General features: G+C 38.9%; 2 protein-coding genes across 6 annotated transcripts in view; one reads left to right on the top strand and one right to left on the bottom strand.

The window, feature by feature from the left end:
- Nucleotides 1–15,372, top strand: part of LOC113665686 (glutathione synthetase) — a 22,303-nt gene extending 6,931 nt beyond the window's left edge. Inside the window, exons 1-15 of one of the 5 annotated variants that reach the window (XM_089200249.1) lie at nt 1–163; nt 255–340; nt 5,669–5,976; nt 6,652–6,727; nt 7,813–8,006; nt 8,923–8,956; nt 9,917–9,990; nt 10,088–10,168; nt 10,646–10,729; nt 10,836–10,905; nt 11,235–11,356; nt 11,723–11,792; nt 12,222–12,303; nt 13,409–13,595; nt 14,160–15,372. The exon at nt 1–163 is cut by the window's left edge and continues 93 nt beyond it. In XM_089200249.1, the coding sequence (XP_089056375.1) occupies nt 5,711–5,976; nt 6,652–6,727; nt 7,813–8,006; nt 8,923–8,956; nt 9,917–9,990; nt 10,088–10,168; nt 10,646–10,729; nt 10,836–10,905; nt 11,235–11,356; nt 11,723–11,792; nt 12,222–12,303; nt 13,409–13,595; nt 14,160–14,283 (1,464 nt within the window). In that variant the 5' untranslated portion in view covers nt 1–163; nt 255–340; nt 5,669–5,710 and the 3' untranslated portion in view covers nt 14,284–15,372. Of the gene's footprint in view, nt 164–254; nt 341–2,577; nt 2,942–4,035; nt 4,123–5,668; nt 5,977–6,651; nt 6,728–7,812; nt 8,007–8,922; nt 8,957–9,916; nt 9,991–10,087; nt 10,169–10,645; nt 10,730–10,835; nt 10,906–11,234; nt 11,357–11,722; nt 11,793–12,221; nt 12,304–13,408; nt 13,596–14,159 lie in introns of those variants that run through there. The other 4 variants (XM_089200248.1, XM_089200251.1, XM_089200252.1 and 1 more) reach the window with 4 other exon arrangements.
- On the bottom strand, nt 14,959–19,266 carry LOC113665673 (uncharacterized). The gene is made up of 3 exons (XM_027181389.2): nt 18,978–19,266; nt 16,880–17,269; nt 14,959–15,982 (listed from the first exon to the last, which is right to left on the bottom strand). The coding sequence occupies exons 1-3, from the start codon at nt 19,024–19,026 to the stop codon at nt 15,825–15,827; spliced, it is 597 nt and encodes a 198-aa protein (XP_027037190.2). The 5' UTR covers nt 19,027–19,266; the 3' UTR covers nt 14,959–15,824.

Here is a 19,266-nt window from a genome sequence, read left to right as displayed (position 1 = left end):
CTCCAAGATGAAGCAGTTATGTTATTTGATTCGTACTTCACATTCTAGTCGAAGCTTGAGTGGCACAGGTTATTTCTTACGATGGAATCGACGAGGGGAATTCGAACACTAGTTGTAGTGTATTAATTGTTGGAAGAATTGGTCGCATGGGGATGTAGGAATGGTAAGTTCAACGAAAAATTTCAAATTTTGCCGCTAGAATTGAAAGTAAAGTTCATTTGAATTGCTTTCGTATGTATTTCTGACGGTTTTAGATCTACCTGCTTGATTTATATCAGTTACGCTTCATGTTGACAAATCCTCAAAATGGCGGCTAAACTTGGAGATTGCCGAAAATTAGGTAAGTTCACGGAGTTATAAAGTTTTCGTAAAGGTTGGGCCGCAAAGTTTTTTTCTATAGTTACCTTTTCTATAGCACCTACTTCCTAGCTATGTTAGTTGGATCAGTTAAGAGCGCCTCACTTTTTCAAAAATTTGCATTGAATTTGATCGGTTTTGGCATGTGTGACTTAAGCGAACGGATAAGGTGTCATTCAAGTCTTCCTGTTTCCTTGATTGAAACGTGATGTTCACGAAAGTCGCCTCGATGGATAAGATAGAGTTAATATACATGGCTTTGGTATTTATTTTTTGCTAAGTTCCGTAGTTTTTTGTAAATTGTCCTTCAAAGTTGTCATAAATTAAAGTCTTGAAAAGTGTCACGACAAGCCTTCGCTCGAGTGAAATTTAATTTCTGTAAAACTCTGAAAGATAAAGAGATCCGATCAAACGGATTGTGGTTTTAGTATAGGTACATGAATGTCTTACAACACACAAGAAATGAGCGAAATCCGTGTCTCAAGAAAAATCGACCGGACCGCTCTTACAGAGACACTCTCTTAAGAGGCCAAATTTTTAGCCGGCTTCATGGCGAGCATTTGTCACGAACATACGCCCAGAAGATATTTCATTTCGCCGCGATGAGGATTCGAACCTCAAACCATCCGACCGATCGCTCTCGGATCAACTGAGATGATAATGTAAATTGGCCACAGTTGAGATTTTCTAAAGCTAACGTTTCGCGCGTTAGCTCTTCGTCAGAGAGAGTGTAAAGAATGTCTTTAAGCTGACACTGTTTCAATGAAAGGCCGCATCTCAAGATAAGCCACGCCATTTCCCTATAATTTCCATCGATCAGTGATATAAGTAGTGTAAAACTTTCATTTATTACTTAATGTTTTCATAGCTGACACGTTTTCGGAGTTTACATTCACTTGATTTTCGGAAAGTTAATAAACCTTCCGGCTACACTCACAAGTAAGTTAATTCAGTGTTTCTCCATAATTTAGGTGTTATGGTTTAACAGCCTTTCGGTTCAGGCTCCTCTAATTTGCAGAGTGTACTTGCTGATAAATGCAGTTGGGAAAGACCTGAGAAAGGAGCAAAACTAGATGCATCAAAAAGTCCCATAAAACGGTCATTAAGAAGCCAAATTTTCAGTGATGGATGGCAAGCATTTGTCACGAACACGTGACTAGGAAATATCTCAATCGGCAGCGTGATAAAGATGCGAACCTTTCACTTTTCGACCGATTTTGTTGTCTAATAACCGACCAACTAAGCTACAGACAATTTGGTTTTACCAATTGATGTAAATTTTATCAACTTGTGTGAATTTGTCACCGTGAAGAGTATCTAAAGCTGACGTTTCGAGCGTGACCGACAACTTACGTACTGGCAGCTAATTATAAGTCATCGGCTATAAATGTGACACGAATCCTACATACTGCTACAGCCATGATCTGTTTTGTCGAAAGTGTTTCATAAGAGAAAATGAGATTGATCGTACATTTTGTATCCTGGTGTATCGCGAGAGACTTGATTACATAGCGAATGTGATGTGGTGTAATCGCCTTCAGGCTTTCCAAGAGGACCAATCCAATTTCTTGATAGGAACGAAGCTCTTACAACCGTTCAACTGTCGAGAAAAAGGTAAAAACGACCAGAAAATGTCATTTTCTTAATTATTTCCGTCATGAAGTGGGCATTTTATAATTCTAACTTATGATTCTCGAGTAGATGGTTTAAATTAAGGTACGTATTACAGGTGTCCGATTTCAACCAACTGTCCGATTACAAAATAATTAGTGAAAAGTAAAGCAGGTAGTGCATCAATGCCCTTTGAGGAAGTTGTAATGGTTATGATTTATGGTATAAAACAGAAAAAAGGGAAGACAGAGAATGAAAACAAGTGGAATTTTGACGGTGCGCCATTTTATTCAACAAATTTAAACTTTTGCAAGACCATCATTTATTACCTTGGAAACGTGTTAAAATTGATTCGAAATTTTCAAAACAATATTTTGAAGAAAATTAAGTGTAAAATAACCAGCAAAACTAAACATTTCTATCGAAGTCATCCTTGATTATGTAAGCTGGCATATACAAGAGTTTGGCTGCTGTTTTGAAACCGCAGAGCGTGCCATGTGCGTGCACCATTTGAATTTGCACCCGTGTTTCATAAGAACTGCAGCCAATCAGAACTTAGTATTTTTCCGGTGCATACTATTAATTTATCTTACTGCGTTGAATGTGTTCAGTTTTGTTAGACACTGGCTAGGGAATTACCTATCCCTGATCGTCATGGATATTTTAATTTGAATGCCTAGAGAAATCATCCGACTCTAGTCTTTTGGTATATCCTCGAATATGTTCTTGTAGTGCTTTTGGAGGTTAAGTACGCTCTTTTGGAAATTATTTTCGCGTTCCCTGTCCCGCCTACAATTTTGTAAAATACGACTCATCGCACTTCTATGGGTTCAATAGTCCAGTCCTGTTCCGGCGAGTTTTTACTAAGTGTGCAGCAACAAACAGGCCTGTCTATTTGCTGATTGACATCTATTAAAAGGTTTTACTGGTAACGGACGCGACTCAGCTGCACAACTCAAAGCAAGATAAAAAGGTGCGCTAAAGTTTATTTTCTAGCAATATTTATATATGGTGGACTTAGTATGTTTTGAAGCTGCAAAATAATTTAATATGATTATGACGTAATTGGTGCTATAACTGAGATGAATACGATCACTGTTGGTTGTTGTTTTTTAATTTAAAGTATTTTCGTGAAACGTAGATTTATTCCATCATCTATTTTCCCGGGTTACTGTGCATTCGTTTATGATAGTTTTCGCCTCGAAGTAGCATTGTTGCATAAATCGGTGTGAAATTCACGGAAGATGTGGTGGTACGAACCCGGGTTTTGACTCTTTTATAGCAAAGGAAGTGACTCTTATCTTGTAAAGGAACGCTTTGGCACGTGGCTTTTCTTATCAACACTTTCGCAGTACTCGAATCAATCGCTGAGACATAAAAAAATGTAATTACCCACGAATACTATTCTACATGGCGCAAAATGAAAATGAAAATGATTTGGCGTTCGTCGCTCGCCACACCCTAGGTGTAACCCAGCAAGTTAACGTCGAATAAAACATGTTTCCCCCGCACGCTTCAGTTTCCTCAAATAGTCAATGACCGCAATGTCGTAATGTATTTACAGCTCAAAGGTAATTAATTTTTAGCAACAGCTCGCACGGAAAATTTCAAACGGTTATAATTATAGGTTACTGAGATAAAGGCGAGCGATTTTCTATTTTTTTAAGGGCAGCCTTACTGAGTCCGATACCTGAGGTTGTACAATTCGCGGAACAAGTTTTTGCTTCTGTAAAATAGGATAATTTCAGCGCAGACAGATTAGTGATCGGGAGCGAGACGGCTGTATTCAGATGAGACTAACCGCCATCAATTTTTAAAAGGTAAAAACGACGTAGCCAACCTGGTCGATTGGGTCTTATAAGTGTGTTAACAGGTGTAATTAAAGTTTTATGTGAGAAAAAATGTAATGTAAATTAGCCGCCGTAAAGAGTTTCCGAGGCTGACGTTCGAGCATTACCCCTTCGTCGGAAGAGTACTTTTGTCTGCGGTTTAAGTTTAAAAAATGGTGTACCCCCGTTTCACGAAAATACTTTAAATTAAAAAACAACAACCAACAGTAATCGTATTTCACGAATATTTAGTCGAGAGTGTTATTGTTTCTAATTCGTTAAGCTGTTCTAGAATCAAGTCAGAACCTTAGGCCTGCATGTATAGGTAAGGCCTGTTGCTTGGTAAGAAATCCTTACTCTCACGTAACAATTCAGTTCAATTAATAGTGCCACGAGAGAATCAAACATACCTTTGCGATGGCTTAAAACTCAGCTTCAAAGATAGTTTGGTTTTTGACTCATTTCTTATGGCTGAGGTCTCCTCGTTTACCGCCAAAGGATCTGTCGTGTGCATAAACAACCCCCTTATAAACAGCACTAAAGATCGACAGTTTCTTCGCATATCAATAGATGGGTCTAGTGGCATGTGTCAGTTGCTCTCTGTTAGGTGAAAGCAGTAAAGCAGTGTTAGATATTTGGTGCCCTCCACAACCTTAACCTTACTAACCTACATGTAATCTCTCTGACCCGTGACCGACACGACAAACTCGATGGTGCATTGAAGTATCAAAAACTTTAAAAGTCTACTTTCTGGTTTACAACTCCAAAAAAGCTGAGCCCTAGAATCTTCTGTATCTTCGCACCTTGATTTCTGCAACGCACTACTTTTTGGTCTTCCTCAATATCAACTTGATCGTTGACAGCAAGTTTAGAACGCCGCAGCTGGAGTGATTTTCCAGATTACAAAATTTGACCATACCACATCCTCTCGCATCGATCTACAATGGCTCCCTGTAGTTTAGTTTAAATTGGCTCTTTTTGTTTTCGAGTTGTTAAACAATCTAAGTCCACCCTATGTTACTGTAAAGTTAGATCTTTTGTCACCGAAACCAGCCCCTAACTATGCCCTTTACTCGTCAATGCAACCTCTTATTTCTTCCAGTAGTCAACTGCTCTACACTTGGGAATTGCTCCTGTCTCATGGAACTCGTTGCCATTATCGACTAGGTCCTATGGCAGCCTCGCCATTTATAGAAAAACAACTCAAAGCATGTCTTTTTAGGAATTCAAAGCTTTCCGATAACAAGTCTCATGGCAATTCGAATTTATACCGACATGGGCCTAATCACCTAATCCGACACAGTGCCACAGTTTCGTTAGAAACTTACCCCTTTAATCGTGATATTTATTATGTGAACTTTGAGAACTGAGGTATATGGTGCTTCTATTTTGTGGTTGAACAAGGCATCATTAAATTAGTTCTCGATTAAATGCTCCCAGTATTTATTTCAGACTTGGCCCTGGTAAACCCATCGTTCATAGAAAGGTTGATTTTTCTTTTTATCATGTACCCATACGCCGAGACCCAGGGGTATTATCCAAGACGAATAAAATGTTTGTGAGTCTTCCTCTGGGACTATGATCCATCCATTGAACATTTCCATGTAGAAAATAAACCGATTTAAACAAAAGTAGGTCGCCGCAGTGATGCTAAGTTGATTGTTTTAACATGTAGCTGAAGCTCGCTCACCAGAAAGTTTGGAATCCTGATCCGACATGGAAGCCTTAGGTAATCACCCCAGGGAACTAGTATTTCAGGTTCTGACCCCGCGAGTACATACGCATGGTGTTTAATCAAGAAGAGTAAGTTGCTTGGTCTCGTACTGTTATCATGCTTTTGCACCAGTTCATTTTTTCATTGATCGTTGCAGAAGTTGGTAATCCTAGAGTAGCGTGACGAATGTTTCAAGAGAATGGCGTACCTCGCGCAAAAAAGTGACCACGAGTTTCCTCAAGAGGACATCCCATATCTTGCGAACGAAGCAAGGGACTATTGTATTTCAAGAGGAATGGTTTATAAAGACCCCAATGGTAAACCACAACACATTCCTTTCACGCTTTACCCTTCACCTTTTCCAAAGAGGCTTTTTTCTACTGCAAGAGAAGTTCAGACGGACTTCAACATTCTTGTGCATAAAGCCAGCCAGGACTACCAATTTACGAAGAATGCACTGTCCAGGTAAAAAATCTTCCTTGCCGGTTTTTACTTTTTGTTGGTTACCGCTGGTGGTAGTCAGTTTGAAGGTTGAGTCGTTTGATTCTTGTGCGCGTGAACGAAAGTGACGGTTTTGCAAATTAACTGTGTGTTGCTGAGAGCTTGATTCCCAGTGATTCTTGAGAACATGGGAATATGAGAAAGGGGAAAAGGCTACTCTGAAATCAGTTAAAAGGTACAGGTTAACTTCTAAGTTTTCTAAAAGACCTACTAACCCACATAACTGGCGGTGTCATAGTGATTTGAAGCACTGAGCGGCGAAGCATACAGCAATGTACCACTCAAATTTACTCAGTGGCGGCACCACTCAAAGCCGTGAATCTGCACTTAGTGTTATTTTGATGATTTCGTACTAAATTACTTTAAGACCCATTACAAGCGTTATGTACATCTCCTATCGATATCGCAATGATCACAGGTTCAAATCCCGTACTGGCCTGAATTTTTTCAGGCCTTTTTTTCCCTTCTGCTTAAGTAGTATTCGTTATTGCGAAGATCGCCTTACTTATCACCGTCTTAAACAAAGAAAAACTCTTCAATTCATTTGTGCATTCAAGTTTGGCCTAAGAAGAGGCCGCTCAACGGTGTAAGCAAATAAAAAGTCCTTTTCATCATATATTATCTTTATTTCCTTGTTAGCACGATGTCTGCCGACCAATTTACAGCAAAGCTTTTTCAAATTTACGAAAAGGTTTGGGAGCAAGGAGCAGCTCAGGTAAGTGCTGGCGATTTGTTTCGGTTCACATTGGGCAGTTGTTTATTGTCATCCCCAGTCCTCTTTCATTATCATGATCATTATTACTGCTATCATAATAAAAACTTTGACAAAATTCTCTAACGTGGTTGGATAACAGCAGATTTGAGCACTAATGGGACATGATACAGTTTGTCTTTGTAAATGGAGAATACGCGACATTTGCACACAAATTGAATACCACCGTATTCACTCGAGTAAGCACTGCCCCGAAAAAGCGCCACAGGAACAATTCAGTTTTTCACAAGCTGTTTTACATCACACCATGGTGGATATCCTGAGGGAACTAGACTCAAACCCTTTCGAATGAACAGATTCATACGGAAAAGAGGCGTACTCTCCTACTCTGGAGCCCGTAGACTCAGACTCAAACTGAAAAGTACCGGAAGGGACAAATGGTGACAATCAAAAGAAGCCCCGCCAATCACTGTAAGATATTCGTAAAGATAGAAACTATTCCATTAAATTGAAAAAAACATGTTTTGCGTCGCGTCCAATTTTTTAAAAAGCGCCGCCTTTATATAAGCGCCGTCCCCGAGTAGGCATCGCTTTTGAGGCGCGAATAATTCGAAGTGCACCGCGGTGCTAATTCGAGTAAATAAGGTAGATAGTCTAGTTGTAAATGTGTTTTACAAATGGCTATTTTATCAAATTTTCTCGTAATTTTGTTTGATTTGAAGGAAGACTTCGTGTGGTAACAATCAAAAGACACCTATTCTGGTCACTGCAACATTCTTCTACAAACAAAACATACCGTTAAATTGAAAGAGAACATTTATTCGTTGCGTCTAAAATTTGAATAGGTTCATTACAATCAAACTCGAGATTGACAAATTGGGCTCCCACTGTGCGATTGTTCGATTTATGTTGTTCGATTTCTGGAATTCGCTCTTTGATATTATCTTTCTTATTATTCTCCAATATCGTCACCATTATTATTAATATTATCATGATTATTATGATTTTAATCATCATTACCTTACAACTATCATTATTACTGTTATCATCATTATAAAGCGGCTTATTCAAGCATTCCATTCCTTCAGTCTATTTCCTTAGGAATATTCCGATCAGACTACTTGATTGACACGACAGGCAAATTAAACAATGAATGTCACAGTCGCACCAAAGCTGACGCGATGGACGAAAATAACAATGGGCTTTGCATTAAGCAAGTCGAAATCAACACCATAGCGCTAGGAGGGATTGCATTCTCTTGCCTTATTCCAGAGATGCACAGGTAAAAGAAGTTGTGTTTTAAAAATGTTATTGTTACAATTTTTTAGCCATTGAGAATTTAGACAGGATGGGGGGGGGGGGGGGGGAGAATCTCAGAAGCAATACTACAATACTACAATACATTTAAGTATATTCTGTGGCCAATTATAGATCCCAGTTTAGTCACATTCTGTTTATGCATCTATCCTATTTTTGAATCCCTTCTTACCAGAATATTCTTACCGCCAATGTCCCGAAAATGTGCGCAATTCTAGGAATTCTACCAATAATGCAACCCCATTATAGTCAATCCAGTCGTGAAAATGCCACTCCATTCAGCGGCATATCCCCATTAGCCTATCGCTAAGAAGTACCCCCCTCCCGGAAATTTAGATCCTCAAAAGAAGGTGCTGTAAGTGGATAGAAATATTGTCATTACTAACAACTGATATAAGAGGTTAAAGGTTACCCTGAGCTAATTTTTTTCAGATAAAATGTGGAGCTATCAAAATTGTTGTTCAATAACTAGTTTCCTGTTTTTCTTGAATTTTTTTGCCACCCGTTTATTTTGTGATCTTGCAGTGCTTGTCTTCTGCGAGACCGATGTGTCGCGCTTCTTCGAAAATAGTGTTGTGCTCTAAATCACTTTAATTTCGCATTTCAACGTAGAACATATCCTTTTTCCTATGTTAATGACCGTGTCGGAGAATTAAATGAACTTTATCAAAGGGGATGTACCAAATTTCACCAACGGGACCATGCGTGAAGTGTGACGACAGGTCGTCTTCAAGCAGTGTATCTTGACCTCAATTTCCAATTATACGACGGAAAACTACCTCACCCTTGAGAGCATTCAAAGTTTGTTTGGATGTAATATGTTGATTTTCGCTGTTATGGGGACTTAGTATTAACACAATCTTCCATCTGTTACTTCTCAGGTATCTCCTTGAGTTAATGGGACAAAAAAGAAAGGTTGGTCGACTCTTAGACCGTTATAGATATTCATAGCTTTTCTTATTTAATTACACCTCTTAAGGGAGATATTCTCTCAGTTTTTAAGAAGGATCTTACAGATACCGCAATCTTATCTCTTCATAATAAATAGAGCTCTTTGCTCTGTACTCCAATCAATGTCTCTTGATGCATATTTCTTTCTGAGTCTTTCGAAGAGATCGGTGGATGCGTTTTGAGACAAGAGAGGGTCATATGCGTGTTTGAGGATCTCATTAGTTACTCCTGGCCCCTTCCCGACGAAAACGTACTCTTTAAAATTATTGCTACGTTACTCTCGTTTTCCTAGATCTCACGGGGATCCAATGATAACCATTCCAGAGTCGCAAATGCCGCTTACGCAAACACTCCATGGAGCCAACCTCGTTACCAGGGTCTCTTCTTTCCAACCGATTGGCCGATCCAAGAATTTTTGATGGAGGGGAGGGAGAGGGTGGGGTCTCCAAATTTTGACAAGTTCTGTTAATCTGAGATCTGAGATACCTCAAGTTGTGTAGTACTATAAGGTGCTAGTTTAGAGAAGGTGGGGGGGGGGGAGGGGGGGAAGAAAGGATCCCTCAAGGATCCTCCACTGGTCTTGCAACATCTTGGGATTCTTCAAAATAACATTATTCCCCAAAACCAGACATCTTGAGTCTAAAAACAACTCTGGAGGGAATGCTTAAAGGGGACACTAGCTGCAAAAGTGAGATCCCAACCTCTCTGGTATTGTACGAAATAAACCCAAAATAATTCTCAGTTTACAATACTTCAAATAGCATAGGCAAATTGACGGTAGCCTGCGTTGCTGGCGGTCTGCGGTTTTGGGGCGAAGAGAAAAATGAAAGGTCTTTTATTTTTCTCTCCGTCCCCCAAACCGCAGACCGCCAGCAACGCAAGTTAAATTGACGGTAAACTTATGGTTCTGTACATTTTCTTAAGGTTCCTCTTAATCCAGCATTGGACGAGGCAGCCGATGGTCTCATCAAGGCCTGGGAACTATACGGATCAGAACGGTTTGGCGTCTGATTATTTATTATCATTAATTCGGTTCTTTGTTTATTTTGTTTCCTGTTTGTTGAACTTATAGACTTTCTTTGTCTTTAATTTTAGCGCTGTTATTATGTTTGTCATTCAACCTGACGAGATAAACGTTTACGATCAAAGACATCTGGAATATCGTGTTCGCGAAAGGTAAACGTGTTACGTCACTTTGCTCCTCAAGTTCTCCTTTCTCAGTTTTTCGGCTGACAGTCTTCAGAAGCAGAACATCCTCCCCCCCTCCCCATTAGACCTGTGGGGCTTTTTACGACTTGTCTGAGACCAAAATTCTTACAACTACTTCTTCACCAGTTTCCTCACGTGCTTAAGGTTATCTGCTTGTGATAACTTGAGTTCTCGTGCCTTAGCGTCTTGTGATTATTTCGGTTTTGGTTTTATCGAGTCTCGATTAAAAAGCATTTTACTTCGTGTTACCATGTACATTTAAACTTACGACAAAGTCAGATTTCTATTAAAAGAAAGATGACAAAGACTGCTCTTTGCTATCATGTTCGTTTCCTTGAACTCTTGGTGTTTCGACCCCTTTCTAATTCCTTTAAACGTTTTACGTCATGTAACAGAACAATAATGCACTTATAAATAATTTCTCTCTAAATTCGTTTTGTGCAGAAGTAAGGGTGTAACAGTAATTAGGCGAAGCCTTACTGATGTATTCAGGGACGGAGAAACAGACAATGCTAAATCCCTTTATTTGTGAGTATTTTTTCTTCTTCCACCTTTTTCCATTTCACCATAATTATAATTGTCTTCTTGGGTTGTTTTGTTAAAATTATACGTTCGTGCTCTTCACACCTGACAGGAATGGAATTGAAATCGCTGTAGCTTACTTCAGAGCAGGATACACGCCCAAAGACTATCCCACAGAAAACGTGAGTTCATTGTAATAAATTCTCTTTTCATTACATTTCTTTACAGGACAAAACTGATATTTTTGATCAAATTTCTTGATCCCAGTTGCGTGGATAGGTTCAGTTTTGTTAAAGGTTAGAACGAATTTAGAAGTTGATGTGGCTAAGACGCGGAGAGAGCTTACATTTAAACATTAAACAATTGTCGTGTACGTGTTAAAAAATAGTTTGTGACTGGTGACGCGGCGTTTCATCCTGGCCAACATACTCACCGACAGAGTAGAACTATCTCTTTAGTGCTGTATTTCACAAATGGTAAACTAACGATTTGGTTTTTCTTTCAATGATAGGAATGGTCAGCTCGTCTGACGATAGAGTTGTCTCGCTGCATCAAATGTCCGACTGTGGCTCATCAGTTAATGGGAACAAAGAAAATGCAGCAAGTAATGTCTAACCCTGGGGTGTTAGAAAGGTACCCAAAATAGTTATATTCTAAAGGTTGCTAAGCATTTCTTTTTTATGACAGCAAACTTTACCCTATTGTTCAGGGTTTTACAGGAATGTTCCGGTAGCGAAGGGTTCCTTTTCAGACTAAAAGCAAATAAAGTGATAAGGATTTCTCGAATGGTTGTTAAGTAAAATATGTCACAGTGTAGGTAGACCAAAATTTGATCTGTATTTTACAAAATGTTTCAGTTAATTTAGAATATATTCTCTAACATGCACCTTGTCAAGACCTAAGACGGAATGAAGCCATTTTAAGATCAGTTGAAATACTGATACGCACCAAGGCAGTAACTGTCCTGTTCCCTAAACAAGACAATGTTTCATTTTCCAGGTTTTTACCTGACAAGGAATCCGTGGACAGAGTAAGAAAAACGTTTACTGGCCTCTATTCTCTTGACCCGGTAATTGAAATTGTTTTAGCGTCTTTTAAGCGCCTAGCCATGTTTGGCTACAGGAGCAACTTTCAACTGAGGGTTGAAAAACCTAAAGTAACCTCAGCGACCAATCATGAAAAAGCTTATATTGTTATTTGCCAATGAGAACTCAAAGTGAAAACAAGCAAATTGTGTTAAGCAGTTAAGCGCGGGAAAACGCGTATCATCAAGTCACGATTGTTTTAAGTTCTGTAGCTGATTGGTCGAGAGGATGGCGCGAGTTTTTTGGACCAATCACAGAATAAAGTTAAGTGAAACTAAAGTCATCCTGGACTATCTTCGATACTCTAATAAACCCACTTCACCATGTAAACCATGCAAGAAGCTTTGCAAGTCTAAATGAGCCTGTCATGTAACTTCTTGAGTGTCTTAGCTTAATCCCCTTTGTCATTCCAGGGACCTGTAGGGGATCATAATATGGAATATTGTCTTCAGAGGACGGACAGATGTGTTCTTAAGCCTCAACGAGAAGGAGGAGGTATGGACATTAAAAACTCTTGTATCGTGTAAAGAGAACTACAACTATAATGTAACATAAAAATTCTGCTGGATCTAATTCGTGCGGTTCCATAGTTTGTCCCTGCAACGGCGGATCCAGCATTTTTTGAAAAGAGGGGTCCAAACCTTTATCAAGAAAACACAGAATTTATTTTTCTACACAATAGCCCAAATAAGCTAAGAATTATCCCAGGACAAGTAGATGTCAAGGAATTTATATTTTGTAGCAGCTTACGATCCTTTTGTTGCAACATGCGATCTTTCTGGTGTCAGAAAATTGGTAAAAGAGCCCACAGGCGCGACGAGAAAGGGGTGGTGGTAGGGGATGTCAAGATCTAATGGACCGTGTTGTGACAAAGGAACGTTCCCACATATTACGCCGCAAAATATTCAACTTGTGTGCGGGAGGAAAAAAAAAGAGAGGAGAGAAAGAAGAAGGAAAGTGTTAGAACTACCGAAGATTTCCCAGAGTTCTGCAACATGTCTTCGTCAAGTTTAGGTTAATTTGATTATGCTTGATTCTCCCTTGTCGTTGTTCTGCTATGAAATTAGTTTCCGACATAAATTCTGGTCATCCCGTTTCGTTCAAATTTGCTCCCTGGATGCACAAGTAGTTTCCATGCTGCGTAGCCGTCACAGAACTCAGAACTCCAACGTACGTTAAGAGATCTTTACGACGATTTTTCTGACAAGAAAGAACATTTTTCATGAACCTTTCTTTTCGCCTACTTCTTGAATGAACTTTTTGATACACCAAAAAGAAAATGAAAATTGGGAACAAAGAAGCTTTGGGACCGAACATTATTCATCACCTAGTAGGGGGAGGGGGTGGATCGGATGATTTTGGTTGTGTTACAACAAAATTTACCTGATCCTCTCATAAGGCTCTGTAATATTCTCAAGATTCCACCTCATTTGCGGTTAATTGGCAGTCAATTTTCTACATAGCCTCCTTTTTGATAATCTACTAACGACGACTGACTTCCCACCGTTCCCACCCAAAAACTGGGTGAATCCTCCCCAAAATCCCCCTCCCCCTCCCCCAGGCGATACATTAGAACTGGTTCTTTACTCGCTATGTACAGGAAATAACATCTATGGTGAAGATATACGTCACACGCTACTCAACGATTCTAAAAACAGGACGCAGTATATAGTGATGGATCTGATTCAGCCGGAAATGAACCGAAACGTAATAGTCCGTGAAGAATACACAAACGTGCATACTGTTGATGTCATTCCGGAGCTTGGAATTGTCGGCATTTTTCTCAGGTAGGACTGAATAGTAGGTATCACCCTCAGTGGGAAAAGCAGTCTCCATAGAACCAGTGTCATGAGGGGGAACTGGTAACCAACGATGTAAGGAAAAAGTCTCACCGTGCGGTGTGTCCCCTTGTTTTGATTACCGCTGGCGCTGTGATTCCTCAAGTTTTGGTGTTACAACAGAAGTGCTCCACATCTCTAAGTTTAAGCGCAATTCCTGGCGCGTCTAAAAGTCACAAGTCTTAACCTAATAAAATTATAGTGTGTAAAGATCCCGAATTGGTTGAGAAACCCGCCTTTTTCCTTTGTTGGTACTTGGTTTAATTAAGATTTTTGACCTGATCATTCACAATACTTAGAAGCATTCCGATCACGTAGAAGTTACTAACCCAAAGAGCTTAAATTCATTGAATTTTTCATTCGCAATGTTTGAACTCAAACAGAATATTATGAATAGTCATGGAGCTCTCAACTTATTTTTACCAAAACATTATAAACTTTATCTACGAATTTTGCCGGCTTTCCTTGCTTTCTCACTCCTACTGAAGATGTTGGAATGTAATTTTATCATAGCCGAGGAGATGAAGTACTTGTCAACAAAGAAGGAGGGTACCTGATCAGAACAAAAGCAGCCACTCAGGGGGATGGTGGAGTGTACGCTGGAAGAGCTGCTTTTGATAGCCCGTATATGGTATAGCTCATTTGGACCGCATCAGAAGCCACACAAAGGCGGTTGTCAGCAGTACTGTCATTTCTTGAAGGTGTCACACTCCTTGTTTTGGTGGTGAAGTTAGCTAGAGGAGAAGTTCATGCCACTTTGCATCGAGGCGTGTAGTCATCGGTTTTCACTTTACCGTGGAATGGCGTCGTTCGTCATGATAGACAAGGCTTCTCGTCAGAACGTTGTAGCAGCTTAAAGACACATCTACTGTGCATTTTTAAAGTTAATACAATGGAAAATTTTATCTGTCTCTTTTCCAGGGTTAACATCTCTATTTCTAAAATAATTCAAACAGTACGCGCGCTCTGATTGGCCATAGAACCATTTTACATGAGCGTATGTAAACACGGTTTTCGTTCCTCTTTCATTAGTTATTTTATAAAAGAAATGTAAAATGGTTTCCCTGTCTACATAGCCTGATGTAAACACTTGGGAGGTTGGGAGAACACTCGATAAGCTGGAAACCACTCCGCTTCGCGTTGTGGTTTCCTACGCTTATCTCATGTTTTCCCAACCTCCCGCGTGTTTACATCAGGCTATGTAAATACGGAAACCATTTTACATTTCTTCAACAAGGAATAGAATTCTGTTTGGTGATTTCATGGTGGACTTTGGGAGACATCAGGTGAAACAATCATTTCTGAATAAATCCCAGATAATCACTTGCACTTTAATGAGAATGGAAGGGTGTGGTGTAATCTCCCACAAGTCTCTAGCCACCAAAACAATTATTTATTCTTCATTGAACTCTGAAATTTTTGGGAGGTATTTACATTCGACCCATTCAGAGTTTCTTGTAATCACAAAGAGCTTCAGTTGCACAAACCTCTTAACCTTAGTCTTAGAGATAATGAACATAAAAGAAAGTCAAACAATGGAAACAATGAACAGAGCTACATTGTATGCTCTTCATACAGAGGACCTTGATGACAAAACGTGTTAAAATATCAAACTTTGTGTGACTATGGTGAATAACTAAGGATTATTTCTTATCTACAGGGACTGTATTACAAAGTTAAGTGTCAACTCAGTTGAATAAAACGTTAAAATTCCCCACTTTCAAAAGAGATAGAACAATTGTCCTACATATGAAATGCAAGAAAAAAAACAAAAAACAGATACAAAAGGAAATATGACATGATGATATTTGTGAACTTGGTTCAGCTACATCACAAACAAACCAACCTTCATGCAATATCAAGTTGCATTTAAAATTGTGCAAAATGAGCATGTCATGAAAGGGTGGTCTCTTGAAGGAAATACTAAGAAAATAGAGACTGGTGCATAATGAAAAAAGGTGGACTAGCGATGAGATCATGACCAGCCAATAAAATTCAAGGATTTAAGATTCCTGCCTGCTGAGTTGCTTCAGAAAACAAATTAGGGCTCTAAGACATCTATCTAGTTAAAACATTACACCTAGTGAACTGCTAACAGCATATTTATGCAAATTTCACAGATATTGTAAAATGGTCTCCTCAAGTCACACTTGGCCATTCAAGTTCTGTCTGTCAAAATCAAATCAACCTTGACAAGGAGCTGTCACCCTCAAGTTCTCGGTAAATTCTGCGCTGTCGACAATACAGCACTGTCATTATGACAGTTGTAAGGAAGAACACAATGGCAAATCCTGTAGCCACCCACTTGCCTCGGTCTGATTTCTTGCCACCATGTCCTGAAAAAATGAGCACAAATAAAATCATCACTATTAAACCCTCTAGCTGCCAATATCTGAATCATTGAGTAATTCTCCCCTGATAATGCTACACATTCCTTTGCTGGTTAACCAAATAAATCATCTGGCTCCAGTTGTTCGAAAGGTGGATGATGCTATATCCACTGGATAAATCTCTATCTGTTGGACTGCACATTATGTTTTGTTTGCACTTATCCAGTGGATAATGATTTATCTGGTGGATAACATTATCCAAACTTCAAACAACTGAGACCTGGCCAATAGTTTTCATGATCCTCTTCATCAACATAATAAAGAAGGTATTTGAAGCTAGTTTTTATTGAGTGCTGAAAGAAATCTAGGATTGTTTTGTTTTTGCTTTACTTTGCAGTGAATTTTCCCCAAAACACACACTATGGTCTCAACCAATCAGATTCAAAACTATAACCAATTCTACCTTAGTAACTTGTGTTTTTCAGCACTTTAGGCATTTTGCAAGTTTTTTGTTCTGAAATCTATTTGGCTCCCTGTTTGACCATTGTGATTACTTTGGTTTGAGTTTAACAACACTCAATTGAAACGTGCCCTAAATTAAATGGACAACTTACACATTGACTACTTAGTGATGTCAGTAGATTAATCATTTACAGGATTCATGTATTAATAACCAATTCAAAAAGTTTGGGGAATAAGAATTTAAATCACAAAATTCTACTTAAGAGAGGAAGAGGTTCAAATTCACTGGTGAAATTTCACATTGCAGTGAGGCAAACTTTATTATATTTCCTTTTCAATTACAGAGTTTCTAGACCAAACTTCTCCATAATTGCAATAAGGAAATTAATGGTTTCGAAGAATGGTTGACTGGTCCTAAGTCCAATAAACAATTATTAATACCTTTTGGTGTTGGAGTAACATTTGGATTTGAACTGTGATTTCCAGGTTTGCTTGAAGGAACTTTTGTTACTGTGGTTGGTCTTGTTGTGGAATTTCTTGGTGCAGCGGTGGAATTTCCTGGTGCAGCGGTGGAATTTCCTGGTGCAGCTGTGGAATTTCCTGGTGCAGCTGTTGAATTTCCTGGTGCAGCTGTGGAATTTCCTGGTGCAGCTGTGGAATTTCCTGGTGTGGCTGTGGTGTTTGGTGCAAGGGTTACATTAGGTGTTTTTGAAGGGGCTGTGGTACTTTTGGTTTGGGGTTTGGAAGTACCATTAGGTCCAGTACTATGTGCAGTTCCATTATTAGTACCTGTAGAAGCAGGGCTTTTTGATGAAAGATTCTCACCACATGCTGTAAGTAAAACAATACATTGGTATTCATGTTATAAATAACATGTTCTCACTGAATGCAAAATACCATGTTTTACCACTACCATAATTTCTGGCCAATTACCTGCAGGTAATCTGTTAATTTCTCCACAAACAGTAGTTGGTGTGGGTTATAGGAAGGTGCGGGTAATATGAAAATTTTTAAAGCTTCCGGTATAGTTTTAAAACTTCACTTCTTTTATTTGAAGATGTATTGAAATTGTTAGAAATTAAATTTTTATCCCTCAGAGGGTTACAGGATTTTTATCTCTATAAATTGTCAATTTTTTTCAAACAAGTTCTGATAAATTTCACACCACATTGACACAAAAGTAGAAAACTCTTTTATGCAGCTAAAAGGTTTAAAAGAATGTTTAGAAATACCATAACACTCTGCTATGAAATTCTAAACTATCAAAGAGAAAGTCAAGTATTCTTTACAAGTGAGAATGCTGCTATTTTCCACCAGTTGCCCAGTAAACATAAAAATTCTTTTAAAAATTTGATAACAAGGAAATATGTTGATTACTCACTAGAAAGGAGAGCTGGTTTTGGGCTGAGGCAAAAAACATTTAACTTTACCACAGTATACTCTGTTCAGTTAATTTAAAAATTCCCCTCTAAATGAGGGATTGAGGGAACACTTCAGCCTACTGCAATAATAGCATTGCTTCATGCATCAGTGACAGCTGCGGCAAAAGTTGCTTTATGTCCAACACATGCAATGGTCATAATATTACAGCTGTAAGCTAATATCAAACTTGTGTTGGTATGAATATTGTGTTACACTTTGTATTTCATGCTTCAATGCATTCTGTTTTTTTTTCATTACTTTGTGTTACTACATCATACTTGGACATCCTTGCATGCTTAGAGTTCAAAAGCCATTGTCGATTACTTGAGCAACAGACCGCACTCTTTATCTATTTCTACTTTCTTTCGAGAACAACAGAAAGGTTTGTAAGTCATGAGGCGCAGGCGAGTGATTTTGACTTTGGCTTTTGGTCAATAAAATCCTGAAAATTAACGACCATGTGGTTATCACGCACATTACAATAGATGCACAAATCGGAGATCAGTTTCGGACCTCTGCGACGGCGATCATCTAATGAAATTTACTAGCAATGGCAAATCGTATACGAAATGTTTCCCGAAGCTTGCAAGCAGCTAGTAGCTTAGTATCGGGTTACTGGTAGATGTGCATCGTCGTCACGAGATCTTGGGCTCATCTCAATTTAATGTAACTGATAACAAACAAAATAGTGAATGAAATAAAGGTGTTGCCGGATTTCTTCTTTATTTTCGTTTGTAGTAGTACACTTTCGATTTTATCTTTTGTTTACTCATTTACGAAGAGAAAAATATTTCATCCTTGATGGAATATTGTCTATCCGTAATAATGACTTTGCCTTTACTTTTTCCGTGTCGAGTCTTCGTCTCTTTACACCGAGTTCCGCGGCTTTTGCGCAACTTTGTTGTTCCTTCCACATTTTAACGCCTATTGTGATCAAAATTTGGACAAGCTCACGGCAAAATGAAATCTATTTGTCAAAAATTGACGGCGATTTGTTGCATCATTCGGATCGGCACAAATTGCGAGCGGTTTGCTTTTCATTGAAATCGTCTGCTGACGGTCAGCTATCTAAAGCATTAAAAACAGATAGAAAGATATCAAAGAATATCAGACTTACCGATGCCGCAAAGTGCCAGCAGTATTAGGACTACACCAGTATATGTCATGGTAATGCACTCGCTGGATAACAACTATAGATAATGCTGCGAAACGGTGGTCAACTTGTTATTGGTCACATGACCCACGGTTTTTTACTTCCCGAGCCCAGTTCCTCCAAGGCGAGGCCAGTCGCATTAAAATCTCGCCTTTCTCTAGCTTTTCTTTCTTTCGTTCTTTTTTCTTTCTTTTTCTTTCAGAAAAAGTCATTCCTCCCCCCCCCCCCCCCCCCCATCTCTTGAACAAAACCC

This window comes from Pocillopora damicornis, chromosome 3 (genome assembly GCF_964200805.1).
Source record: "Pocillopora damicornis chromosome 3, jaPocDami1.2, whole genome shotgun sequence".
NCBI classification, from domain to species: domain Eukaryota; kingdom Metazoa; phylum Cnidaria; class Anthozoa; order Scleractinia; family Pocilloporidae; genus Pocillopora; species Pocillopora damicornis.
The sequence above is the reverse complement of the archived record's forward strand: the minus strand, read 5'-3'. Positions and strand labels throughout refer to the sequence as shown.